Genomic DNA, 21372 nt, shown 5'->3' with positions numbered 1-21372 from the left:
GAGCTGAGCTGCTGTGAGCTTGTAGATCGGCCGATTTTGGCACGCAACACCGTGTGATGAGGAAGGGTTAGCCACGGATGGCTTGACTCCGGGAGGTGAAAACGGGAGGAATTTTTTACACTCGGTCCGTGTCACTCCGTGTGTAACAAACAACCGGTTTGTTTTGTGGCCTATAAACGCTATACAATGGACGTTAAGCGGCAGGGGAAAGTGTTAAGTTGGAGGACGATATGGACCCAGAACGTCATAATGTATTCGCATTTATTGTCTGACCCGTTTCCATTCACAAATGCGCATTTCTCAAAATCCACCTCCTCCAAGCGGATAAAAGTTTTTGCGGATAATGAAAGTTTATTCGCATTTTGAAGTGTTTCCATAAAAAGATTTTGCGAATTGTGCGCATTATGAGGCTTTATGGAAACGCCACTTGTATGACGGAAGCATTTGAACAGTCTGGCCACGCGAGACTATAGGTTTAGGATAAAGTTGCCCCAGACAAGCATAGCATTTTGCCACCACCCTTAAGCCATCCAACAAAACCCTTTAGTTTGGGTCAAACTCAGAGAGGTTTACTGCAGGGGTCTTCAACGTTTTCCAAGGACCCCTTAGTTGAGAGAGGCAGACAAATCAGGGACCCCCACAACCTGTTATAGATTCCATGTAGTTTCATCATTTGACAGCACAATCATCAGTGTATTTTGAATTCATGTCAATTTGTGTTTTCAGATATTTAACGACTTGAACCGTCAATACTTAATAAACTTGACATTTCATTCTGTACTTGGTGTGCTCTTTTTCCCCTCTACACCAAACCTTTGCCAAAAATATACGATCTACAAGCTCACAACGCCTCGCGCTGCGAGGCGTTGTGAGCTTGTAGATCTGCTATTTTTAGCCAAAGTTCTCAGAATATGGACATTAGGGTTCAAGTGGTTCATATAAAAAAGGAGAAAAAAAGTTTCTATCACTCAAAGATTTGGAGGACCCCCTGTAGTAACTCTGGGGACCCCCTAGAGGGGGTCCCGGACCCCCTGTTGAAGACCCCTGGTTTACAGTACACAGTCTAAAGAGCAAATTAATTTGCTCTTTATTTAAACATAACAAACATAGTCAAAATTTTAATCAACTTTAGCTCTTTTTTTTTTATGTAACGGGACACGAAAAGGCAAGCAGGTAGAAAAGAAAACAATGCACTAATTGGCATAGAGAGGACTCTAAAAATCAATTTGAAATAAAACATAAAACGCGGGAAACTTATGTTCCTGAGAAGGTGTGCAAAAAGCTGCCTCTTTTTTTTGGGGGGGGGGGGGCATGTTAATTTATGGAGAAACAAACACAAAAATAAAATATATGGTATAACTTTTCTAACCAGTTTGGCTACATTGAGAGATCACATCACTCATGTTATTTATTTTTTTAAGACTGCATACAAATATCAGTTTTCTTTTTTTTTTTTTTCTTTTTTTTGTCTAAAAACTGTACATAGACAGGTTACATTCCATCATAACCCACTACTTTTGCTTGTACATCAACCTAATAAGGGAAGGACACGGAAAATAGATGAAGAAAGACATGAAACCAGCCCTCCTAACTTTGGACAAACTACTAGTCTAAGGACAGCAGGATTTATATATCTCTTTTCTTCTTTTTTTTCTCCAAAGATTGACAGGTTATTATTTTCTCTTGTTTTTGTTTTTGTGACAGAAAACTCAACTACTGCTGTAGTAGCCTGGGGTCGCTTCCAATTTCGGGCTTCTGATCCGGTCGGGATGGCGGATCATTTTGGAGATGATGATGTTGTCATCTGCCCATTTGTCAATTTGGTAAAAAGAAATTGGTTGAACAGAACTCATATTTTGGGACCATCGCTCCATTGTTCACAATGGTTTGTAATGCAGGCTGCTATCCCAGGAAGTCATGTGATCCAAGATGGCCGCGGTGTGAATACGGTCTATTGTGGCGCGTGACAGCTATCCCATAATCCACTTCTCTTCCTCGTCTTTGGGGTCTGAACTGAACTGGTTTTGCCAGTGAGTTGTGAAATCGCTGCTGGGAACTCAAGCTGTCGATCTGTCAATCTTATCACTCCACCAATCCTGCCTCTGAATGACTTGTTGCTAGGGAACGTAATCACTATGATACCGGTCGCTGTGCAGGGATGGGACCATACGCCATATTATCGTTTATCGTGATAAAAAACACTCACGATAATCGTATCGTGGAGATTTAATTTATCGTGATATCATCGTCCTCTGTCATGCACTGGGATCAATTCAGCTTTTATTTGCCGAGCTGCATATCTGGTACCACTTAACCCTCAGTAATTGATAAAAGGTACTTTACTTGATACAGTCTTTTTTTCACTGTCTATCAAATAGCTGTAGATCTGCAATTTTTTGGCAAATGTTCCGCCCCAGGATAATGGATTTTGATTATCGTGATAATATCATAAATCGTGATTTCTTTTGTCACAATAATTGTGATATGAAATTTTCATATCGTCCCATCCCTATCGCTATGGAAACCTTGGTTGGCAGGCAACATGGACAGGCGTGTGTGTGTGTGTGTGTGTGTGTGTGTGTGTGTGTGTGTGTGTGTGTGTGTGTGTGTGTGTGTGTGTGTGTGTGTGTGTGTGTGTGTGTGTGTGTGTGTGTGTGTGTGTGTGTGTGTGTGTGCGTGTTTGCACGTGTGCTTTTTCGTGTATGGCTACAGTTGGTCGTTGGGGTGCTGCTCTCTGTCTCCCTCCGGTGGTTTGACGGTGTTGTGGCTGGGCGAGGGGGCGTGGGGAGGGTGCGAGGCGGCGGGAGGCAGGCTGTGCGCCATGGGCACGGCGCTGGGCACGATGCCCTCCGCGGACGGCGGGAGGCCGCCCTGCGCCAGGCTCACCACCCCCGGAGGGTACCTGGAGAGACAGAGAGAGAGAGAGAAACTGAATTAGGAAGGGAACGAGGGCCACTACGGTTTTGTGTTAAAGGAGCTATAGTCGACTTTTTCATTTTGGCCGTTGTCAGACTGACTTTCTTTACATCCCTCTTCTATTCTTTTATATGGAATCATTATAATACAAACATAACGGTAACAGCCCTTAACTCATTGAATGCCCTTTTCAAGATGGCCGCCAAGTACCAGGATGCCACGTTCCTAAATTTCTAGTGCACGGATCAATTTTTAGTGCACGAATCGTGCACGCCCATGCACCATATATGCACCATATGTGTAGTACTTTTTAACAGCTTTTAAACAAAAAAATCCGCTTGGATATCCGTTCAGGCATTCATGAGATAGAAGCCTTCAAAGTCAGACAAAACAAACACTGCCACCTTCCTAAATTTCTAGTGCACGGATCAATTTTTAGTGCACGGATCGTGCACGCCCATGCCTAGATCATGCACCATATGTGTAGAACTTTTTAACAGCTTTCAAACAAAAAAATCCGCTTGGAAATCCGTTCAGGCATTCATGAGATACAAGCCTTCAAAGTCAGACAAAACAGCCATTTTTGACATTTTGAAAGATGTGTTTGTTATGGGGCTAAACATGGAATTTCGCAATTGCGATCATGCCTAATACATTTGAGGCATTTTTAGAAATTTTTTTATAAAAAAAAAATTTGAAAAAAAAAAAAAAATCAAAATGGCTTCCAACTCGGGAAACTCGGGCTGTGGCAGCCTGGGAGTACTGTAATAACTCGTGAAACTCGTGCCTTGGCAGTCAATGAGTTAACTAATCACAGCTAACGAGATGGCTCACCTAAACAACATCAGCTGGGGAGAAATTGGAAGTAAAGTGTCACTGCGAGAACATCTGCAGGAACACAAAAGGTAAAAATACATCAAGCCAGGACCAAGTGTGGAGAAGAGGGGTCACAGGTGCAGCGCACTACTTGGTTGGTGAGTTGGTGAGACGAAGGAGAACTCCAGGCAGGAATAACCCCACAGTACTGGAGAACTCTACGCACCTGTGTCACCTCAAGACCTCAGGAGGGACCAACCCAATACCTCCCCAGAGAAGCCTCTTGTTGGGAAAAAACAAATAGAGCAGGAGAGGGGAGTTTAGCCTTGGTCAGGAGGAGGAGATAGGCAGTGATTTGGCCACCACTGCCGACCCGGCCATCAGGAGGGTGTTGTGGTTTGCGGGTCGAAACACCTTATGATCGATGGTTACCACCTGAAGACATCAAATTTTCCTGGCCAAGGCTACATTCACCAAACGTGAATGGAGGAGAAGCATTGTTAGATGTAAGTATAATCATAAAAGAATAGAAGAAGGATGTAAACAAAGTCAGCCTGACAATGGCCAAAATGATTATCAAAATTATTTTACGCTTTTTGTAGTCATTTTTAAACTCATTTCTAGCCGATCCCGAGTATACTCGTGAAAAATACTCAAGTATTTAGAGTGCCGATCCCGAGTATACTCGCGTAAAATACTGTATATAGAGTAACGCCGGTTCTCCTACCCTATAGCCCGGCGGAAGGTCTTGGCACGATCGGCCTCGCCGATTCATCATCATCACGGATCCACGTGCACAAAATAGTAATCCCATAACATGGAGGCCGACGGGGAATCTCATCTTTAATGTCCATTTTCTCCAAACAACACTTTTAAAGCCAAGGATGGCATTAGATTCTCGCTACATAACATAATAACAAAGGCATCGATCGGCCATTTTAGACACGGCATGGGGTGACGACCGCTTCGGTTGAATGACGTCATGACGTCAACCCGGAAGTGTTTACGCAATGGACTTCTGGCCTTCAAAATAAGATACTGGCCGCGTATGCTGCCCTGCGAGAGGCACGCTGGACATTTAACCCGTTCATGTCTGGAGCACTAAATGGGTAAGAAACATATATGAAGCTTAATTTTTTTAATAAAATATTTTCGAAACCTTATTTTTAATTTAGCATCCGTTTTTCAAGAAAAGGTTGATTGATTGATTGATTGATTGAAGACTTTATTAGAAGTTTGCATAGGAAAGGGTACAGTTTCACGACGGTACAGTTCACTGGTACAAGTTCTACTAAAAGGCGATCCTAGAAAAGACTAAGCTTATTTCCACAGGAAACCATTAAAGTATCTCACTATAGCTCCTTTAAGTGTTAAATAGCTCTCATTGATATAGTATTTTGTCAGTAACAGGGGTCTCCCTGTCTCTCCAGCTCTTTAAACCAGTAAGGCCTGAGGCTCATTCTAGATAAAAAAAAATAGCAGATCTACAAGCTCATAGTGTGGCACAAAGGGAGGCACTATGAGCTTTCATATCTCCTATTTTTGAATAGCCAACCAATGTGCTATATATAGCTAAAATCTATGATCACACAGATGATTTTCCGGTCTTACTCTTAATGGGCCAATAAACACAAAATGCATTTTCAAATGCAAAAGGTTTTTTCATTAACTCATTGCATGCCAGGCCCGATAGTCCCGAGATTATTTCAATGTCCCTGCCAGGCCCGATAGTCCCGAGAATTTCCGCCATTTTGAAAAAGAAAAAAAAAAAAAAAATTCAAACAAAAATGTTTTTCAATTTTTTTTCCCCCAAAAAATGTAGTAGGCATGATAGAAATCGCAAAATTGCATGTTTAACCCCCATAGCAACCCCATCTATCAAACATGGCAGCCATCTTTGTTTACATTTTAGGAAAACATAATGGCTTCTATCTCATGAATGCCTGAACGGATTTCCATTCGGATTTTTTTGTTTGAAAGCTGTGAGCAATGTGGATACACGTGGTGCATTATCTAGGCATGGGTGTGCATGATCCGTGCACTATGAATTACATGGAAGTCTATGGAGACCAGAGGCACCGTAGAGTACGAAGGTATGTTAAAATGGCGGGGAATGTGTTAATTAATGCCCGACAGCAACATTATTGGGTTTTATGAAGTCACTGGAAAAATATTGGAGGTCGGCTATATATAATCAAATGGTGAATAAATAATGGCACTGGTGTAGCTGGCTGGCTGTGTGTACCATAGAGTATATATATATAATAGAGAGCGGACCAGCCCCGCCCCCAGCTATCATTTCAATGCAAGTGCTCAGTGGCGTTTTGAAGCATGCGGAAGTAGCTGAATCCAGGTGCATTCTGGGGGAAATTGGAACCAAATTAGGTTCCAAAATGTTTGACGTCGAGACGTAATGACGTCACGAACGACGTCAACGTCCATTGAACCCTATTGTAGCCCCCAGCGGCGCGCTCTTATGCTCGTGCATGTATGTTTCACCCCGCCTGAAGTTCCAGCTTTGGCCAGTAGGGCGGCCGCTTCAATGTTTACAAGCCGTTCTGGGGGCTTGGTGTGTACCTGTAAGCCCCGTTGAGTTCAGGGTGGACGGTAGCAGGGTCAACTCCTGCCCAGTGGTTGGTCTGTGTTAGAAACTCCTTGTTCACACAGTTCTTTAGACTGTCTGGGATACGACCTGAGAGAGAGAGAGAGAGAGAGAGAGAGAGAGAGAGCAAGAGTCAGAGACAAAGAAAGAGAGACAGGCAGGTAATTTGACATTATTTGAACCAAACATAGCAAGTATGTCCACAACAGTACTGTCCTTAAATTACTTTAACATTGATAATTATACTTCATTGTGTCGTTTCACTTTAAAGTGAAAGTCATTGCATATTAGACTTGATATTGTGTTGTTACCAAAGTTTCCAACACAAAGAAATCGACTCACGACCATGACCTTTTTAATGCCAAATTGTCAAATATTATGTAAGAAAGAGGCAAACATTGTGAAAATAGCAGATCTACAAGCTCACAACACCTCGCAGTGCGAGGCGTTGTGAGCTTGAAGATCTGCTATTTTCACAATATTTATCTGTGGAACCAAGTCAAACTAAATGTAATGCCTATACTCCAATCGCTTGTCAGGGTGGGGGGTCCTCCTCACTTCAAATAGGATTATTTCGGGAAGGGGTCACAGCCTGAAAGGTTTGGGAATAGGATAGGCGTCCACAGTGTACCAGTGTGTGTACAGTATGTTACCAGTGATGGCTCGTCGGACCTCCCTGGCGGCTTCTTCCCTCATCTCCAGAGAAGCCTGTTCGCTGTACCAGGCGGCATGAGGCGTACAGAGCAGGTTAGGAGCATCCTTCAGAGGGCCCTGGCTGAAACTGAGACGTACAGAACAGGTTAGGAGCATCCTTCAGAGGGCCCTGGCTGAAACTGAGACACACAGAGCAGGTTAGGAGCATCCTTCCGGGGGCCCTGGCTGAAACTGAGACGTACAGAGCAGGTTAGGAGCATCCTTCAGAGGGCCCTGGCTGAAACTGAGACGCATACACACAATGCTTTCACTCATTTAATGCCCCAGACGTAGGTTGGCGAGAGTCAGTAATTAGGCATTTATGCCAGCGACGAAGATTGACGAGAATAGGCATTTTTTGGTTATAAAACAACTCAAAAAACATTATTTTTGGCCAAAATCATAAAACAGTGGTTTCATCTGAAACCTAAGTTTACTTCCAGAGGCGGATCATGTGATTGAAGCAGAACCCGGAAGTTGTTATGATTCTGGTTAGATTCTGTTATAAATATAAACACGTATATCTCCTCAGCCGTAAGTCGCAGCTTCATTCCGAGAAAAGATCTGATCAGCGTGGGGCAACCCGGTTCCTACTGTTACCATCACATCACATGCACGGAGCGCCTGACGCGAAAGTAGTTGATGTGTGCTATGTGCTAATTGTGTGCTATGTGCATGGTTGGATTGAGTGTAGTGATGGTGGATATTGGCGTCACCCAGGTCATAGAAAAGACTGGTCAGAACGGATAGACGTGTGGACAGCGCTCTCTTGTGGTTTTGAAATAGGGTAGCATTAAAAGTGTTGAGGAGAGTTTCATCTACCGAGGCAGATTGGCCGGTCCAGTAGTTTGACAGAGTCAACAAGACAGCATTAAATAGAACTTTTGTTGCTTGACATTTCAAGATGTTCACATTCATATGGAGCAGCTCATTCTCAGTATTGTAAACGTGCTACTTGTTGTTGTTGGTGAAGTACTCTAGTTCTTAGTGTCGGGTGTAAACCTCATGTACAAAACTGTCACTTCAAATAAAAACAAGTTAAAAAGCAAAAGTAGCAGATCTACAGTAAAAGCTAACAAGCGAGCTTGCAGATCTGCTATTTTTTATACTTTTGTGTGATGCTGTTGTATGAGCAAGTACGGCATTCATTTATTTTTAAAAAGTTAGTAAATATTAGGGTTGTCACGATCAGGACATTTTACATGACAATGTAAAATGTCACTCAAATAACTGCGATTAACGATTTAATTGTGTTTTTGTCGTTAGCAATTACATTTCTGTTTGGCTTTTAGGCTTTGAAGTTGCACATGGCAGATATGACACATAACCTAGATATACAAAGAAATTACTGACATATTTGACAACGTTATACTTAAAAAAGAACATTGATAGTGGACATAGCCGATCTACAAGCTCACAACGCGTCGCGTTGTGAGCTTGTAGATCTGCTATTTCCACTATTTTTTACTTAAAAAAAAAATTAAAATGTTTCAACATTATGACGATTATGTCAAATAATTGCGATTAGATGAATATGTAATATAGTGCGTGCGTGCGTGCGTGCGTGCGTGCGTGTGCACACAGTGCTACCTGAAGGGCTCAGTCTCGTGCACGTCCAGGGCAGCTCCACGTATCCTACCCTCCTTGAGGGCCTGGGCCAGGGCCTTCTCATCCACCAGACCCCCCCTGGCTGTGTTCACCAGGAACGCACCCTGACGCATCTAACACACACACACGCGCACGCACGCACGCACGCACGCACGCACGCACGCACGCACGCACACACAGACACACACACGCACGCACACACACACAGATGCATTAAAACTCCACCTAAACCCTTAGCACTACAGAAAATCAATGACCATATTGAAGCTAGTTAGCATTCGTTTTTAGAACTTTGATTATATTGTGTTTTTTTTCTAGATATCCATTTGCATTTGTTATATTGCTGTTGATGTACTGACATATTATCTTGTTTATTATTGTGATGTTTTATCTGCTTATTGTAAGTCGCTTTGGATTAAAAGCGTCTGCTAAATGCCTAAACTGTAAACTGTAAACTGTAAAACCAACATTCTTATAGCTCATCCGCAATGCCAGCGAGCGAGCAACGCGGCGGCCCGCGAAATACTGTCCACATTTGTACCGTTGGCCATTGCGTTGCAGCGTAGCCTGAACCAATAAAATAAATACACAATAATAATATAAAGTATTTGTATACAAATAAAAAAATTACAGATAAACCCCTCCGATCGCGGTCGGAGCTGCGGCGGACAAAAAAAAAATATATATATATATATATATATATATATTTATATAATAATTACCACTCGTTCTGGGATATTATAACATCAGATTAAGGTAAGACATTGTGTAGTCCGGAATTCTCCTTTAACACAAAGCAGATCAACGATGTTATCGCGATAATCAAAATATGCTTAAAACTAATAATGATACTTTTGTTAATCATTTGAAACCTCAGCCTCCATATTCTGGGGGGAACGGTACCCAAACATAGCTTGATCAACAAGGCTGCTATTTTTGGCGATTTTAAAATCTCAGATCTCCGATTAATGTGAGTGTTTTTTATCACGATAAAGGATAACAACGATTATCGTCCCATCCCTACCCAGAGACACCAGAGACACACGTGCACATAAACCCACACCCACACACACACACACACACACACACACACACACACACACCCCCCCCCCCCCCCCCACACACACACACACACACACACACACACACACACACACACCTGTTTGATAGTGAAGTCATTGATGAGGTGGTGGTTGTGTTCGTTGAGGCTGCAGTGTAGAGACACACAGTCAGAGTGGAAGAGCAGGTCCTAAAGAGAGAAGAGTAGGATCGTTACCAGTTACATTTTCCGAAAAATAGCGGCGTTAATTAGGTATTTAAGACCTATAATTCCCTGTTCTTTCTGTTGCCTCAAAGGCAGCATGGCCCGCATTTTTACACGGAAAAGGAAAAGGGTGACCGACCAGAAATGTGTTGCAAGCCTGTGGTGGTAGCGTAGTCATTCCACAGTTTACGGTTAAGAAATTTGGTGTAACTTGGGGTTACCCGCGGTCATCTGACTATTAGTGACATAAGAAGAACTTTGTGCGCGTCTTGTTTACATACAGTCACCCACAACATGGCAGGGCTTGAGAGAAGCCCTTTAGTAAGTAAGGCTGTGGAAGGATTCACACTATTTTTGGATTTACTTGGTGAAAGGAATAAAGAACAGATCAACGTCATTACATTAGCCACGTTGAAGCTGCACGTAGCCAACCACGCACACAGCTGACAGCCACAACAATCCGGTAGGCTGCACTCTTTTTTATGTTTGCCAAACTCCCTCACAGTGGGTTTTAATGGTCGGCAACGGGAAAAGTAGCTTGTTAATTTACTTTTGTCATTGGGTAGCGGAGTAACGTAACGGATTAGTTTTTAAAGGCAGTAACGATGTAACTTAACGAGTTACTATACAAAGTAACGATACCCAACACTGGTAGTGAATGAGTTAAAGTGGTCAGATGGGTGGGCCGCGTGCATTTTCAGAGCATTTTAATGATCAATCGATTGTGTTCTGGTTTAGATCAGTGGAACTAACCTAGTATATTGTTGTTATTTTTATTACATACATTTTCATCATAACTTCTGTGGCGGATAGTAAACTGCAAAAAACTGAGTGTTAAACAAACCTGCAAGAGTGTGTGTGTTTGTTTGTTTGCGTGTGTGCGCGCACGTGAGTGTGTTAGTGTGTTACCTGTAGCGTGGTGACCCTCTGTAGTCCCAGGGACTTGTCCACTCCGTCGGCCAAATATGGATCATAGAAAATGACGTTGAAGCCAAACGCTTTGGCTCGCAGGGCTACAGCCTGGCCCACACGACCTGCACACACACACACACACACACACACACACACACACACACACACACACACACACACACACACACACACACACACACACACAGAATCCCCCATATGTTAATACCAAGTTTTTCTTTTTTTATAGAGACTAAATGCATCTCATGCCCTCATTACATCCCTCATGTATTACATAATGTGTAAAAAGCCTGAGCAATTTATTAGTGAAAAAGCTCTGAGTCGTGAACGGAGGAGGGTTTCCATTCTGGCCGTGCCTGCCGTCTTACTGCCGACATCCCTCGGGAAATTCAAACCCTGATTCATACTTCATGTTATGCACCAGGTGTTGCGCACCAAACATAGCTGATTTACAAGCCCTACAAGGTCAACTAAAAGGAGATCCTAGAAAGCCTCCACACTTTAAGTATCTCATATAACATTGAAAGACAGACGGATAGAACCATAATATACCCACCGAGGCCTATGAGACCCAGGGTTTCTCCTCTGATCCTGGCAGCTCCTGATGCAACCTCTCGTATCTGTTCCACGCTCTGGACCCGCGTGCCCTCCCGGAGAGCCTGGTGCACAGAGCAGAGGATAATTAACACTGCGCTCCATAAAACATGATACACAGCCAGGACGCTCTATAGGAGGAGCCTGGCAATGCCCTGCGAGGGTTGAGGTCACCATTCCCTGTGTGGGTTCAGTCACTACCAATGACAAGATAGAACAGGGTTATCTTATTAGCCCACACTACTATTGATGAGACATGACTCATTTAATCCAACATTACGCTGGTGTTTATCTGCTCAAAAAGTAGCACATCTTGTTTTGACCCGGAGACAGTTCAAACTGGACATGAAAAAATAAATCTGCATTGCCTCCCATGTTACATTTTGCAGGAAAGCTTTCAAAGCTGTCAAAGTTCAGAGTTTTAATGAATGTAGAATTATTTGCAGGATGTAGAATGTGCAGAATTAGCTGCATTTTAGCTGCAATTAATTTTAAACCACGTTTAAAACAATTTTTTATTTTAAAATGAAAATCCTCTTTCACACTTCTGCCAGTGTGCCAGTGATCACCCTCCCCTGTGCCAATGTTGGCACCGTGCTTAAGGTTGCCTACCCCTGCTATAGCGTATACAATTAGCAGGGTTCCCACGGTCATGACATTTCTGGAAATATTTTGAAATTAGAAAACTATTTTTCCAGTACTAGAAAAGTTTTGGAATTGATCAAGGGTCCTGGAAGGTCCTGGAAAAAATAGCTATGCATTGTCTTTGGTCTGAAATGACATATTAAACATTGGCCAAATTGTCTCATATTAGAGGCAGAAATTGTGAAAATAGGCCATCTACATGCCCACAATTTTGTGGGCATGTAGATCAGCTATTTTCACAATAAAACTGTTATACAAAATTCCTCTACTCTTAGTGCTCGTCAGGGTGCCGGGTCCCCAGTTGAAATAATGATTATTTGCGCATAGGAGTAAGCGACTCGTTATTGAGCTGAATTATTGTTATATAGTCCTGGAAATTGGGTTAAATATTCTGGAAATGTTTTGGCATATCGTTGCCATTTATCTCTGTATAACTATAGCATACAGAAGGTAGTATCTACTATCTGTATGAAATGACATAATTAGTGTCAAATCAGCCAATAACAAAAATGTCTGATTTGGCATGTTATGATCTACAGCAGGGGTCAGCAACCTTTTTGAAATGAAGTGCCATGTTTTTATTTTCTAGGTAGTCAGTGTGCCATGTCAACATGAATTTTAATGACACCCCATCAAACATTCCGAGATATTTTGATTGTCAGAATATTGCCTTGTCAAAGTTCAGGGTTTTAATGAAAGTAGAATTATGTGCAGGATGTAATTTGTGCAAATTAGGTGACCTAATTGTATTGACCACGTTTAAAACAATATTTGATTTTAAAATAAAAGTCCCCTCCCCTGTGCCAATGTTGGCACCTGTGCTTAAGGTTGCCTACCCCTGATCTACAGTATAAGGAGTTCAAATACCACCCATTTGCAGTTCGGATAAAGTTTTGGGGGAGGCTTTTTCTTTCCACAAAAGACTCAATCTATCGCTAATTTCGCTATTCTTTCATCGGCAGGTGGCTCTAAATGTCGACGTTCCGCTGAAGTTTCAGATCAAGTGTAAGCAGCCCTTACCTGGTGCAGCCAGGTGGTACGCCGATACAGAGTCAGGATGTGGCACAACGTGGAATCAGCCGTTTCTTCTACCGAGGCTGCTGGCATGTTACACACAGCGATGCCTGTTGGACCAGAGCACAGGTGAGCAAGACTGCCACCTACTGGACGAGGGAGGACAGCATGTACTGTTTCAAAGATTCAAAGACCTCATTTGTCGCATACTCATACGCGTATGAGCAGTAGCGCTTTGGAGGCCGGACGCGACCGGACGCTGTGTGGTCAATAAATTCCCACACGGACGCACGGACGGCACCGAACGGTGAAAGAGCGTGTAAACGCGTGCATACCCCCCTAGAGAGCCGCGACAACCCCCCACCCCGCAAATCCGCGATAACTACAAGCTATACTTTAATCAGTGGCTACTACTTTGCATAACAGGTTTCTAGTGGTGAATGTGTGAGCGTCCTCAAGCCCAAGTCCCCCCTATTCATATGGATATAGCCTACTTTAACACCTAGGTTTCCAGCTGTGACTGCATGCGCATGTGTCGATGTGTGTGTGTGTGTCCTCATACATGGCTCCATTACTGTGGTATTTAGGCAAACTTTGTTTCTCTAGCCTACTGCAGCGCTGTATTTTCTAAATGAATTAAAAGAAAGTAGAAAATAAACTCTTAAGTAACAATGCAAATGTAATTAAGACTAGAAAACTATTGTTTTCCCACCATTAAATCTGCTGACATCCTTTCTACCTAAATAGCCTCTAGAGGCGCGTGCATGCGCGTGCACGTGACTTAGCAACCGAGTAAATACATGGTTCACATACAGTAGCATTCAGTAGCCTATTACAGAATGTGGTGAACTATAACCGTTCTGCCCTATATATATTCATTGTCGGGTGGAAACCTTGTATGTCCAAAACCGTTCATTTTGTATTTATCATTTAAAAAATGAACTAAACTAGTGAAAACAGCCGATCTACAAGCACACAACGCCTCGCACCGCGAGGCGTTGTGTGCTTGTAGATCTGCTGTTTTCACTACTTTTGTGCGACGGCCTTGTATGATGAAGCAGGGCTTTACTTTGCGGGGGAAAAAAACATACAAATTTTAAACTTGGACAGTGACCATATGTAAAAGCATACAGCTTATACAAGGGGATTGTGCAAGATAATATCCAAAAAATACTGTATGTGCTCTGTTGATGAGCGGGTATTTACAGGGTAAAGACAGTTGCCCTGACAGTGTGGTCGTTGTTCAAAGCTGATAGTCTGAGAGAAAAACCTCTGTCTGTGTCTCTCTGTATTGGCACTGTATTTAGACTAGTGGAGAGCACTCTAACCTAACGCGGACCTGTTTGTCTATGCAGATGGGCGGGCGCGGTGAGTCTCCCCGCAAGTCTCCAGCCAATAGCATGTGTTCTCCTCCCCCCACCCCCTATGCTCCTCTGCTCAGCGCAGAGAACGCTGCTGCGTCATGACATCAACACATTCGGTGTGACGTTCTCTGCACTCTGATTGGTTAGGGAAATTCTACACTTCCTCCAACAGTGATCATAACGCGATCGCCCAGGCTTCTTTTTCTTCCGATCGCCAAAAGAAGTCTGGGTTTCCGAGGCTAGGTGGAGAGAGACATGGGGAGGCTGTGAGTCAGTGGGTCTCTGAACTGATACTGCTGGCATGTTTTTGAGGTTTATGGGAAAATGGCAAATCTTTGTAGTGAACTATCCTGTTTGGTAGAGGAACAGTGCGATCATGCACTGATGTAACATGAGCAGCTTCGTTCTATGGGTATTAGGCAGGGGTACAAACTTAAAAAGAAGCAAACACAGAACTTAAAGTTCCTATGATTGGCCGCTAGTTGCACTGTTCTGGTACCAGAAGCAACATGTTCTCCATAAGATTCCATTCATTTCCCCCGAACTTTTACATTTGATTTTCTTAACTTAACCCATTTAGTGCTCCAGAAATGAACGGGTCAAAATGTCCAGCGTGCCTCTCGCAGGCTCCATCCGCGTCCGTTCTCTTATTTTGAAGGCCAGAAGTCCATAGCGTAAACACTTCCTGTTTGACGTCACCGGAAGCGTCCGTTGCCTTTCAACATGTGTTTTTTTAGCGAGAATCTAATGCCATCCTTGGCTTCTAAAGTGTTTTTTGGAGATAATGGACATTAAAGATGAAATCGGCCGTCGGCCTCCATGTTAAGGGATTACTATTTTGTGCACGTGCATCCGTGATGATGATGAATCGGCGAGTCCAATCGTGCCAGGACTTTACAACGGACCCTAGGGTAAGAACGCCAGCGTTACTCTATATACAGTATTTTACGCGAGTATACTCGGGATCGGCACTCTAAATACTTGAGTATTTTTCACGAGTATACTCGGGATCAGCGTTAAATGAGTTAATAATAGGGGTGTAACGATGCATTTTAATAGCGATTCGATACATACCACGATACATGGTTGACGATACGATACATGGACGATATTGGTTCATTCATGGCGATACGATACGATTCGATTCAATGATTTAAAATCGATATAGTAACTATTTAGCAAAGAAATTAAAACTGTGTGAAAGTTGTGGATAGTGCAGGTTTTTAAGGGAAGCATGTATTTTTATGGATATAAATAAGTAAACACAGTGATTATCTGCCAAATACATGGACATTGTATATTGACAAACCTGCACCTTGACATGAACCCAGAGATTACACACATTTATCGATAGACCAGTGTAGCTATATGGAAAGGAAAAGTAATTAAACCCCTCCTTTTAATTTTTTCTTCTTAAAAATGCTAAATACAATGCACAAGTAGGTAGTATCGATACATTCGATTATTTGCACTGCCGATTCGATACGATACAAAATAAAACGATACGATTCGATTTTAGCTGTTTTCATTTCGATCTACTTCGATTTTTTAAGTTAAAAACGATATTTCGATACAGTTACTATATCGTTACACCCCTAGTTAATAAACATGTTCATAAATACTTTAAGGTTCTTGTCGCTAGTTTAACTCTCCTACTGCCAGATTATTTATTTATTTATTGGGTCTGTTGCCATCAAAAAGCGGCTTACCTTTGCGACGTTATAGTAGATAGACAGACATTTATTTATTTATTATTTTTTTATTTTTTATTGTGCAATAGTGCACTTTGGTCTGCCAGGCAGCAGAGGGCGGCGTCATGCGAGAATGAATGTGAATTTGCCTGTTATGTGTTGCCGTACATTCAGACCAGTCACTGGCCACAGAGCCTTACAGCCAGAGGAAATCAACAAGGAAGTGAATTGGTCTCCGTTGATGTTAACGCATAATGGATTTTTTACACCATCACCGCGGAAAATGTGTTTACAGTACACGGAGGCGCGACCCCTCATCAGCTTCAACAAGGTAAACGAACGAACGAACGAACGCGAACGAGCGCCGTATTGGCGCGGAGGTCTCTTGAGAATTGGGGCGAACAGGAACGTCCAAAGCAGTATAAGAGTTAAAGCCTCGTTTCAATCACCATGATTTGTGTTTTGTGAAAATATGGTCCAATGTATGTTATATTTGATGTTATAGCAGGGTATGATGTAGGAGGGGCTTGTGATCATAGGCTTGTGATGATTCTTCTTTGTGTGCTTTATTTTCGGTAAGCTCAAGACAATGTCCCATGTATCCCTGCGGTTGCACGTGACCGTTGGCAACCAATAGCACTCCTTGGGTACCATTAAAACAATGATGGCGGCACCCATACAACGGCCAAAAAAAGCTTCATTTGCGCAGCATAGAAACCAATGGCTTTCCACTGTCCATATTAGTTTTACAGTCTATCTATGGTATTAGGTCTCATATTGCTGTTTATAATAACTAAGAGGAGAGAGGTAGTAGTAGAAGTTGACTAAAGGGAAACACACACTGGACACGGAGGCGGCGCGGAAGCGGCGCGTCAAAACATACGGCCCCATTATTTTCAATGAACTAACCCACACCGGCGGTGTCAGACGCGCGCATCCGCGGGTCTGCCGCCTCGTCTGCCGCGGCGATACGCAGCTGTTCTATTTTTCCAGCGTTGCCGCGCGGTGAACATGTTCTCCCTGGGGGAAATGGATGTGCTGTGTGGCAGCGGGCCGCATCCAGTTGGGGTTACTGCGCGGCACTTAACGTGCGTCGATACGGCGACGCGACGCTGCGCAGCCGTCCGCGTTCAGTGTGTGCTCCCCTTAAAGGCCCTTTTCCACTGGCAGCGATAACGATGACGATAACGATTTTAAAAAGTGGGTTTTCAATTGAAGTGGATCGGCAGCATCCACTCAACACCGATACAGACAACGATAGCCGACAACTACATTGTTAGGATCAACAACAATGTGGTTAAGATCACAGTGATATGGAACTGGGTCTCTGACAAACAGCTCGAGGTGCGCTCTGCGCCTCTTCACATTGATGTCCGATCGGACATCAATGTGAAGGCATAATTATCGCTGTGATATTTTATGGCTATCGTCATCGTTATCGCTGCCGGTGGAAAAGGGCCTTTAAAGAGGTCAGAATCAGAATGCTACACAATCTCCACCTTTTGTACCATTAAGTTTACTGCTGATGGGAATTGGGGAAAGTGGAAACTGAGGAAAAGCGGGGCCTTAATTTAAGAAGTACAGAAACAAAAGCTTCAGTATGTTTGCGTGCAGTGTGTGTGTGTGTGTGTGTGTGCGTCTCACCGAGGTCCCCGGCCGACTTGATGTCTATGTTGTCGTAGCCGCTGCCGATGCGAACGATGATGCGCAGAGCTTTGAACTTCTCCAGGTCTTCTCTCATTAGGGTGATGGTGTGGTACATCAACGCCCCTACTGCCTCATTCAATACCTGAACACACACACACACACACACACACACACACACACACACACACACACACACACACACACGCACATTTGTGTTTTACTTGTGACTACATCAACATTTCAGAACAGCAATTGTATGAATGCAATTTCTACGACATTTTTGGCCATTTTTTATTTTTTTATAATTTTTATCCCATGATTTTCCCAAGGATCTCCATGTATGGGCACAAAAGGGATTGTATGTATGATGTCAGATGTGATAGACGTCATAGGATTTTCACATAACGAATAACTGAGTAAGCATGTTTGGGGTCTCACAGCATTATCTCCGGATATACTGTAGTACATCATGGATCTCCATATATGGGCAACTGGTCCGATATACATCACTGGACAGACGGCCCTGAGGCGTCTTACTAGTCCTAACTATGTACACGTGTGGTGTCATCACACGTGCTCTGATCTTTCAGCTAATATTCAGCACGCCGGAAAATCTCCGTCTGCTCAGTCAGCTCCGTGTGCATCCGTGCGTGCAAAAGCAACATGCGGTTCAATTACAATTAAAGAGCTCCTTTCAGGGCCGCCACAAGGCCTTTTGGTGCCTGACTCGCAACTGGCTGTTTATTTAGGCAGTGGTGAAAAGAAGTATTCAAGTGTTGTACTCATATCAAGTAAAGGTATCCATACTGCAATGTAGAAGTACTCTGTTACAACAGTAAAAGTCCAGAATTAAACATTTACTTGAGTAAAAGTACACAAGTATTGGTATCAAAATGAACTTAAAGTACCAAAAGTAGAACGTTCTGATTTAGCAGAGATCTATATAGGGCTGACGTGGTTAAAGTGTGTTTTGCAATAATAATACAAAATCTCCAAAGTAACTGGTAACTAAGGTTTTCAAATAATTGCAGTGGAGTTAAAGTACAATACTTGCCTCTGAGAAGTAGAGGAGGTAAAAGTATTGAAAATTGGAAATACTGCAGTAAAAGTAAAATCACCTCCAAATTGTACTTGAGTACAGTACTTGAGTAAATGTACTTAAAGGAGTAGTATTCCTAAGACAATAATTTCATTACAATAAATGTACCCCCATTGATTCCAGATGGGGATCAGAGGGTAAATTTACTCTAATCACATTTTTGTCTTAGGAATACAAATAATACAAAAGAATATTATTGAACTCAAGTCTCCATGGCGTGAGTAATCAATAGAAGAAAAGACATTTTGGGGGTGAACTACTCCTTTAAGTTACTTTACACCAGAGGGAGGGGAAGAGAGAGGGAGAAACAGAGACAGACAAAGCGCAGGGGAGAGAGAGAGGGCACCATCTGTATGTGCCGCCCTGTGGCCCAGTCACCATGCAGGGAGCGTGTCTGGCAGACACCCAGCATGATGCCCAATGGAACCAACCAGACACACAAACCCTGAGACCAGGGGTGTCGCACCAAATTCTGGGCCCTGGGTACAAGGATTCACTGCGGGGGCCCCCCATGAATGTTCTTCATAGGGGGAGGGGGTCTAACCCATTTAGACTGGGAACGCATTATTTTGTGCTTTAACTATGCCGCGCTGTGAGCTTGTATATCTGCTATTTTTGAAAAATCTTGAAAAAAACTTTTTTGTTTCTATTGTCAGTGGTGCTCAAACATTTTCATGTGAAGGACGCCCAAAATGATATGTATTTGGCCACGGACCCCCACCTCAAAATATCTAGTTCCAGGGACCACCCAGAAGCAAAATTTGAGTTGCAAATGTTCGCTTAAAAAATACATAATATTCAAAGATTTGCACACATTTTCATGACTTTTCAAAAATAGCAGATCTACAAGCTCGCAGCGAGGCACTCTGTGCCGCGCTGTGAGCTTGTATATCTGCTATTTTTTCAAAGCTAAAGTATAAAATAATTAAGGCCCCTCTTGGGCCCTAGTAACTCGGTCCCACTTTCCCTCACCCTTGTGACGCCCCTGCCTGAGACGGTCCACTGTGGCTGGGAGCGTATGCAGTGTGACCGCAGCTGGAAGTCACTCCATTGGTCCTGTCATTTGTTATTATGTATGTCAGTGTTTCTCAAATGGGGGTACGTCAACCCCTAGGGGTAAGCAGAGGTACTACAGGGGGTACTTGAGAGAAAATGTAAAATGGAAACATTTATTTCACTGTTATGTTTAATGATAAAACACTGACACGTGTATGTGTTTCTGCTCTGTAAAGCTTTAACCACTTGAACCCCAGGGGAGGTCCAGGGGAAAAATCCACCTATGATGCATGCCCAAATTGGAACAGTTGTGGACACAAAACTACAATGATTTTGGCTACTCTTTCTTGACCCACCAAATCTCACAAATGCAGTGTAAAACTTCACATTTATCTTACCAAATTGTAAGGGGATTGAAAAAGACCTCCGCCTATGGAAAATTTGCATTCTGAATAATGAAAAAGACTCAAGACCTCATTGGAGACACTGTATATAGTGAATAGAGAAAAGGGCCCTTTTGGTGAAAATATCAAAAATAGCAGACTTCCAAGCTCACAACACGTCGTGCTGCGACGCGTTGTGAGCTTGGAGGTCTTCTATTTTTGATGCTTGGTTTCTACACAGAGAGGGCAATTCTTTCAACATAAGATGCTGCATTCAAGGTTAGGAGAGTGTCTATGTGTGCACATGCCTGGTTTCCATCCCACAACATGTGTGTGTGCATGTGCGTCTGTGTGTGTGTGTGTGTGTGTGTGTGTGTGTGTGTGTGTGTGTGTGTGTGTGAGTGTGAGTGTGAGTGTGAGTGTGAGTGTGCGTGCGTGCGTGTGTGTGTGTGTGTGTGTGTGTGTGTGTTACCTTCTCGTGGATCTCCTGTGTGGACTGGGCATCACAGAAGGCCACAGTCGCCACGTCCTTCAGGATGGGCATCTCCACTGTGCAGTCGCGCCCATCCAGCAACGCCACCAGGGGGCGCGGGTGCATGGGCCCGTTCATGATGGGCGGCCTGATGCCTAGACACACATGCACACACGGTTGCACGGTCACACACACACACACACACACACACACACACACACACACACACACACACACACACACACACACACACACACACACACACACACACACACACACACGCACACGAGATTCAGAGTGAGTGAGATAAGGTTTTGTGTATGAAAGACTGTGTGTGTGACTGTGCGTGCATGTGTGTAATGAGTACCTGAGATGAAAAACTGTCTAAAAGTCCATATTTTAAAATGTTGAATAGGCCTATAGATATTTTTTTGTGATTTACCAGACTGTAAACCACAAACTAGAAGTTTTTAATCTGTTAAATTCTTCGGTTAGAGATATTCACGTTAAGGTCCAGCCGAAATATATGAGGTGAGAATAATAGCATGACAGAATGACAGCTCCATATCAAAGAGATGATGACATTCACATCACACTGTTGCACATTCACCTCCTTCAGAGAAGGTGAGACATCATAC

At 43.1% G+C, this 21372-nt stretch overlaps 2 protein-coding genes across 4 annotated transcripts in view; one reads left to right on the top strand and one right to left on the bottom strand.

Moving 5' to 3' along the window:
• Positions 1–21372, top strand: part of fgfrl1a (fibroblast growth factor receptor like 1a) — a 415817-nt gene that overhangs the window by 284371 nt on the left and 110074 nt on the right. The gene's annotated exons all lie outside the window — the stretch shown is intronic.
• Positions 1150–20885, bottom strand: LOC308301616 (C-terminal-binding protein 1-like). Of its 2 annotated transcripts, XM_080745654.1 has the most exons (11): positions 20735–20885; positions 17782–17926; positions 13089–13192; positions 11386–11488; positions 10809–10933; positions 9795–9884; positions 8618–8748; positions 6988–7115; positions 6310–6424; positions 3751–3804; positions 1150–2902 (listed from the first exon to the last, which is right to left on the bottom strand). In XM_080745654.1, the coding sequence occupies exons 1-11, from the start codon at positions 20870–20872 to the stop codon at positions 2707–2709; spliced, it is 1329 nt and encodes a 442-aa protein (XP_080601780.1). In that variant the 5' UTR covers positions 20873–20885; the 3' UTR covers positions 1150–2706. The 2 variants fall into 2 exon arrangements, with proteins under 2 accessions (XP_080601780.1, XP_080601781.1); XM_080745655.1 differs by lacking the exon at positions 3751–3804.

This window comes from Nannobrachium achirus, assembly GCF_963921795.1.
Source record: "Nannobrachium achirus genome assembly, chromosome: 17".
NCBI lineage: Eukaryota > Metazoa > Chordata > Actinopteri > Myctophiformes > Myctophidae > Nannobrachium > Nannobrachium achirus.
The sequence above is the reverse complement of the archived record's forward strand: the minus strand, read 5'-3'. Positions and strand labels throughout refer to the sequence as shown.

Coding starts and splice junctions, on each gene's coding strand:
- LOC308301616 (XM_080745654.1), bottom strand. CDS start 20,872: ATGAACGGGCCCATGCACCCGCGCCCCCTGGTGGCGTTGCTGGATGGG. Junction 9,885..10,808: donor AGAGGGTCACCACGCTACAG/GTAACACACTAA, acceptor TTCTCTCTTTAG/GACCTGCTCTTCCACTCTGA. Junction 7,116..8,617: donor CACGAGACTGAGCCCTTCAG/GTAGCACTGTGT, acceptor TGTACGTCTCAG/TTTCAGCCAGGGCCCTCTGA.